This window comes from Pipistrellus hanaki (assembly GCF_964339955.1).
Source record: "Pipistrellus hanaki genome assembly, chromosome: X".
NCBI lineage: Eukaryota > Metazoa > Chordata > Mammalia > Chiroptera > Vespertilionidae > Pipistrellus > Pipistrellus hanaki.
In genome coordinates this window covers 52,661,616-52,668,667 of record NC_140524.1, presented here as the reverse complement: position 1 = coordinate 52,668,667, position 7,052 = coordinate 52,661,616, and the positions used below count along the sequence as shown (strand labels likewise).

The 7,052-nt window shown below is 43.7% G+C and overlaps 1 protein-coding gene across 1 annotated transcript; it reads left to right on the top strand.

Annotated features, from left to right (window-relative positions):
- Positions 1-3,689: 3,689 nt before the first annotated feature.
- On the top strand, positions 3,690-6,616 carry LOC311615437 (PAX3- and PAX7-binding protein 1-like; the record flags this gene model as incomplete). Its single annotated transcript, XM_084870842.1, is given in 7 exon segments — positions 3,690-4,769; positions 4,773-4,811; positions 4,813-5,486; positions 5,488-5,650; positions 5,656-6,229; positions 6,232-6,380; positions 6,384-6,616. Coding segments are annotated over 7 exon segments (2,787 nt in total). The 3' UTR covers positions 6,492-6,616.
- Between the last annotated feature and the right edge of the window lie 436 nt (positions 6,617-7,052).

Here is a 7,052-nt window from a genome sequence, read left to right as displayed (position 1 = left end):
GACAGATAAATGAAAAAAAAAAAAGAAAGAAAGAAAGAAAAGAAAAGAAACTAGACCACCAACTTATACCATACACTAAATAAACTTAAAAGTATTAAAGGACTGAAATATAAGAGGGGAAAACATAAAAATCTTAGACGAATCCATAGGCAGCAAAATCTGAGATATATGTCATAACAAGATCTTATTGATACAGCTCATAGGACAATGAAAATTAAGGAGAAAATAAACAAATGGGACATCAAAATAAAAAGCTTCTGCACAGCAAAAGAAACATTTAAAAAACAAGTGAGCTCACTACATGGAAGAACATATTTGCCAATGTTACATCTGATAAGGGTTTAATCTCCAAGATTTATAGGGAACTCATACAACTTAACAAAAGGAAAATAAACAATCCAAAAGGAAAATAAACAACCTAAATGGACACTTTCTGAAAGCAGAGAAAAATAAGGCCAAGAGACATATGAAAACATGCTCAAAGTCACTAATCATCTGAGAGACGCAAATCAAAACGACAAGGAGGTACCATCTCACACCTGTCAAAATGGCCATCATCAACAAATCAACAAATGACAAGAGCTGGAGAGGATGTGGAAAAAAAGGAACCCCGGTGCACTGCTTGTGGGAATGCAGACTGGTGCAGCCACTGTGAAGTACAGTATGGAGTTTCCTCAAAAAACTAAAAATGGAACTCCCATTGATCCAGTAATCCCACTTCTAGAAATATATCCCAAGAAATCAGAAAGACCAACTAGAAAGAATATATGCACCCATATGTTCAATGCAGCACAATTTATAATAGCTAATATTTGGAAACAGCCTAAGTGTCCATCATCAGATGATTGGATTTAAAACATAGGTACATCTTCACAAAGGAATACTATGCTGATGTAAAAAAAGAATGAATCCTTACCATTTGAAACAGCATGGATGGACCTGGAGAGCATTATGCTAAGCAAAATAAACCAGTAGAGAAAGGTAAATATCACATGATCTCACTCATTTGTGGAATATAATGAACAACATAAACTTATGAACAAAAATGGATCCAGAGACATAGAAGCATCAAACAGATCATCAAACCTAGAAAGAAAGCAGGGGAGGGTGGGAGGTGTTGGAAGCTGCCCATTGTCTTCACTAGCAGAGAGGTGTGGACAAGGAGCCTGAAACACTGGTGAACCTTGAGCCCTGGCAAGGGTCAGAGCTATGCACTGTTGTTTAGTTGAGATAATTGTAGCTGGAGCAATTTACCAAACAGATAGTCTCATGTAAATCCTTACTGATAAGACAGTCTGTCTGTTACTGGAATTGCCTGCCTAAGGGCTGTAAGTGTATCCCAAACTGAATAAAAGGATGGCAAGGCCTGAGCACAAGTGGAGTCCTTCCTCTTGCATTGGGCTCCTGCCTGGCCCCCCAATTTCCAAATTATTATTTCTTGTCTCATCTCTATCATTTGTGCATGCCCTTTCTGCAGAGCCCAAACCCTGAACCATGCAGGATGTGGGTCATCACATCTGGCACCTCAATGAGGTACCTCTGGAAGAGAAGATTTCACCTAGAGCAGTGGTTGGCAAACTCATTAGTCAACAGAGCCAAATATCAACGGTACAACGATTGAAATTTCTTTTGAGAGCCGAAAACCGACTTCTGTGCATGGGCCACAAAGTTTCAATCGCACTGTATGTGCACGCCCGCATGTGGTATTTTGTGGAAGAGCCACACTCAAGGGGCCAAAGAGCCGCCTGTGTTTCGTGAGCCGTAGTTTGACGACCTAGAGTGAAGAACGAAGTTTCACTGGCAAGGTGGGGAAGATTTCACCAGATAGGTGGGGAAGAATTCACTGTATACGTAGGGAAATATACTGCGTGTAAAGCCCACGGTCAGTTGCAGAAGTTGTGATCTGTAAATAGGGTGGGAACGTCTTTTTTTAGACAGGCTAATGGGGCAGAATTCAGTTAAAAGGTAAGAAACTTTATTGTAGACTTTTGGTTTGCATGCTTGAGGAATTAAAGTTTCATAAGGTATTCTCTTACAGTTTTTTATATATTATTATAGAACATAACCCTTGGTTTCCTGAAGAAGGTACATTAGATCTTGAATGTTGGCAAAGAGTGGGTCAAAACTTGAAAAAGCTCAGCATCAGGGGAAACATTTGCCTCCAAACTGTTTCTTCTTGTGGAACACAGTATTGCATTTGCTAGAGCCTTTTAAAGAGGCTAAGAAAGATAAACCTCCTCCCCTTGCACCCTCCACTCCTAAAGAGGAGCAAAAAGAAAAATTGGAGGAATGGCCTTCATGGCCCCCTCCACCTTCATGTCCTAATTCTGAAACATTTAATTTGCTGTTAATGGAATCACCTATGCAAAGAGCCATCAGAGAAGGATTGAAGGACATGATCTTAGAAGAAAGACTTTCTTTTCCTATTATACAGCTAGCTGACCCATAACTCCCAAATCATATAATAAGACAGCATGATATATTTGACTTTAAAATGATAAAGGCCTACAAGAAAGCATACTTCAGAATGGTCCAATGGTTCCTTTTACAGGAGAAATTATGAATAACATTTCTGAAGCATTCTTAGCTCCTTATTATTTGTATTCTCTGGCTTGTGCAACTCTGGGCAGAGGAGATTATTTACTATGGAAGGGAGAATTTTTGGAGAAATGTCAGGAGCAAGCCCATGCAAACCATGGGCTGAATGCTCAAATAACTTATGAAATGATGGCAGGACTGGGACAATATTTTGATATGAAAAATCAGCTAAATTATATGCAACAGGTGAATAAGTTTAACTGCTAATTAAATTTTGTGGAAAAACAGGTTTTTTTTTTTTGTTTTTTTTTTTTAAAGAATGTAGGCAACCAAGAAGAACACAAGGTGGAACTTTAGGGAAAGGCAGGAGTATTCTGCCTGTCGATTCAATCAATGTAGATTCAACCTTTTATGTCTTAGATATTATAAAAGAAATTATTGGATACTTTCTATTAATTACTGTTTTATCTGTCTTTGTTGTTTACTGCTAATTTATTAAGCATAACTTCAATTTAATTTAAATGAAAAGAAATGTAGATGGCCAGGCCATTGCTGAGTTTCCCCAGAACAAACAGAATGTGGGAATGGGGAGAGAAATAATATTAGCAGTACACATGGCCAATAACACAGGTTGTAAGAAAATTCTCTAGACAGAAGGAAATAACTAAAAAAGGTCCCAGCCCATTGACTAGTCTTTTGGTGATCCTATAAAATGGACACCCACTCCAGAAAATGCTATTTTTAAAAGTCTCATCTTTGCCATGTTATTTCCCAGTTTGTAATTTAAAAGTTTTACAAAATTTAGGAATGTGTCTGGGATTTCTGTGCTTGTGAAGAGAGAAAGCTAGCTTAAATCAAATGTGCACACCATCTGATTTTAGATTTTAGATAGTTTTGAGCTAAACTTAATCTCTTTATGATGCTAACGAATAAAACCCAAAGACTGTTTTTTCTCAAAAACAAAACAAAACAAAAACAAACAAAAAAAAACAGATGAGGAAGATGCTCCACAGCCGCTCTCTCCTCCGCTATGATCCTCTTTGTGACCCCTCGAATTGCACCCGAGTCCCAGCATTCCATGCCCGCGTAGTCCTCCCAGCCGCCAGGGGCCAGTGTAGGCGGCAAGAGGTTCTCGCGAGAGGCGCGGGCGCATGCGCGCTGGGGGTGCGTGGCCCGCGAGGGTGGACGGGGCCGCGCCGGGGCTGGCAGTGCGTGTGCGCGTGGCGAGCGCGGCCCTGCCGGGGCCACCGAGTGGGAGCGGATGCGAGGGCGCCGTGCGGGCTGCGGGGATGTTCCGCAAGGCCCAGCGGGTGAAAGTGCGCAAGGAGGAGGAGGAGGAGGAAGGGGAGGGGGAGGGGAGGGGGAGGGGGAGGAGCCACTGCTGCTGCCGCTGGGCTCCAGGAAGAGCCAGCGGGCCGCCGGGCCGAGGCCGGGGGGGCTGCTTCCCGGGCAGCGCCAACCCCGGCAACGGGCTGAAGCCGCGCAAGAGGCTGCGGGAGAACAAAGAGGCGCCGCGGGCCAGCCTGCTGAGCTTCCAGGACGAGGAGGAAGAAACTGAAGAAGTTTTCAAAGTGAAGAAATCAAGTTATAGCAAAAAAATAGTAAAATTACTTAAGAAAGAATATAAAGAAGATCTTGAAAAATCGAAGATTAAGACAGAAATCAACTCGTCAGCCGACAATGAACTGCCTTTGGACAAAAAAGGACACGCGAAGGACCCCAGCCAGGAGGACGGAGCTGCTGGCGGGGAGCACGGGGAGGACGAGATGGACATGGAGAGTGAGGAGGAGGAGGAGAAGCCCAAGGCCAGCGGCGGCATTTCAAACACTCTGTCGTCTCTGAATGTTCTCCGTCCAGGAGAAATCCCGGACGCAGCGTTCATACACGCCGTGCGGAAGAAGCAGCAGATGGCCCGGGAGCTGGGCGACTTCATGCCGCACGACAGCGAGCCCGGGAAAGGCCGCCTCGTCCGGGAGGACGAGAACGATGCCAGCGACGATGAGGATGACGACGAGAAACGCCGGATAGTGTTTTCTGTGAAAGAGAAGTCACAACGACAGAAAATTGCCGAGGAAATAGGCATCGAGGGCAGCGACGACGACGCGCTGGTCGCTGGGGAGCAGGACGAGGAGCTCAGCCGGTGGGAGCAGGAGCAGATACTGAAAGGCATCAACATCCCTCAGGTCCAAGCCAGCCAGCCCGCAGAAGTGAACATGTACTACCCGAGCACTTAACCGACAATGCCTTACAGCTCATCCTACGGCATTCCGTACAAGTTACACAGCCTATGGGTCTTCCGACGGAAAATCTCAAAAAACAGATAATTCAGCCCCTTTCAAAACTCCCAGTAATGAGATGATACCCGTTACTATTGATCTGGTAAAGAAACAGCTTAAAGACGGGTTGGACTCCATGAAAGACGAACAAAAAGCCAACCGCCAGCAGCACGAGAAGCACCTGCAAAGCTGCGTGGACTCCACCAGGGCCATTGAGAGACTGGAAGGGTCTTCCGGGGGGATTGGTGAACGGTATAAGTTTTTGCAAGAAATGCGAGGGTATGACCAAGACTTGCTTGAGTGTTTCAGTGAAAAGGTGCCTCTGATTAATGAACTTGAATCAGCAATACATCAGTTGTACAAACAGCGAGCCTCCCGCCTTGTCCTAAGACGACAAGATGATATTAAAGATGAATCTTCGGAGTTTTCAAACCATTCAAATAAGGCTCTGATGGCACCAAATCTCTATTCCTTTGGGAGGGATCGGGCCCTGTATCAGGAGCATGTTAAACAGTGGATTGCTGAGCGTGAGGCCAGGAGGACTCGGCAGCGACAAGCCAGAGAGCAAATGGGGAAGATGGCAGACCCCCTGGAAGGCCTTTCCAGTGACGACGAGGAGACGTCTACCGACATCACCAACTTCAACCTGGAGAAAGATAGCATCTCAAAGGAGCAAGGTGTTTGAAGATGTCCTGGTGAGCTTCCACTCGATCGACTGCATTAAATCCCAGTTTGAAGCCTGGCGTTCGAGATACTACACGTGCTACAAGGATGCGTACATTGGCCTCTGTCTGCCCAAGCTGTTCAGCCCCCTCATCCGGCTGCAGCTCCTCACCTGGAGGCCAAGTGCTGGGACTTTGAGAACATGCTGTGGTTTGAGTCGCTGCTGTTCTATGGCTGTGAAGAGCGTGAGCAGGAGAGAGAGGACGTGGACATCGTGCTGCTGCCCACCATCGTGGAGAAGGTGATCCTCCCCAAGCTCACAGTGATCGCCGAAAGCATGTGGGACCCCTTCTCCACGACACAGACGTCCAGGATGGTGGGGATCACGTTAAAGTTAGTGAATGGATATCTTTCTGTAGCGAACGCAGAAAACAAAAACACACAGGTGTATCTGAAGGCACTCTTGCTGAGAATGAGGAGAACTTTGGACGATGATGTGTTCATGCCCTTATACCCCAAAAATGTCTTAGAAAATAAAAACTCGGGGCCTTACTTGTTTTTCCAACAACAGTTTTGGTCTTCGGTTAAGCTCTTAGGGAATTTTCTTCAATGGTATGGCATTTTCTCCAATAAAACTCTCCAGGAGTTATCAATAGATGGCTTATTAAATAGGTATATTCTCATGGCTTTTCAGAACTCAGAATATGGAGATGACAGCATAAAAAAAGCCCAAAATGTAATCAATTGTTTCCCAAACAATGGTTCGTGAACCTGAAAGGAGAAAGAACTATTTCTCAGTTAGAAAACTTCTGTCGATACCTCCTACACTTGGCAGATACAATTTATAGAAACAGCATCGGATGCTCTGATGTGGAAAAAAGAAATGCAAGGGAAAACATCAAATAGATAATCAAGCTCCTTGCGAGTGTCCACACGCTGGGCCACGTGGCGGCTGTCGCTGGCGAGCACAATGTGAAGGAGTTCAAGTCCTTGGTGGAGGGGAAGCTGGCCTGACCCCGAATGCTCCCCGTGCTGTATTCCATTCCTCATGTACAGACTGTATATATGTGAAGTTTCTTACTGTAAAATAGCGACTCTGGTTTTAATATAAAGAACATTATTAATATATATATAAAAAACAGATGGTGGAGACTACCCAAAAATATCCATATTAAAGGATAATTTTTGTATAATAATGTACCGCATTACAAGGTTGCCTCCCAAATTTTAGGGGCACTCCTGTTTTTATAAATAAAATAATAAAATAAAGTAAAATAAAATAATACTTTAGCTTTGAAGCACTTAAAGTCAGTAAATTGTCTCTGATACAAAATTTACTAAAGAAAATACCTTGGATAATTATAGTTGGATTTAAAATCTCAAAATTTTTAAAACATAAATAAGTAATATATTAATTATGAAGGTCCAATAGTCCAGGGAGAAACTAACTTCGCTCTTTGACATTTAAATGGACCAGGTTAGACCAAACTTGTTCACCAGCCAAAAACAGTTTTTCCCACGCTTCGATCTCTTAAAGGAAAAATGTTGCCGAAACCGGTTTGGCTCAGTGGTAGA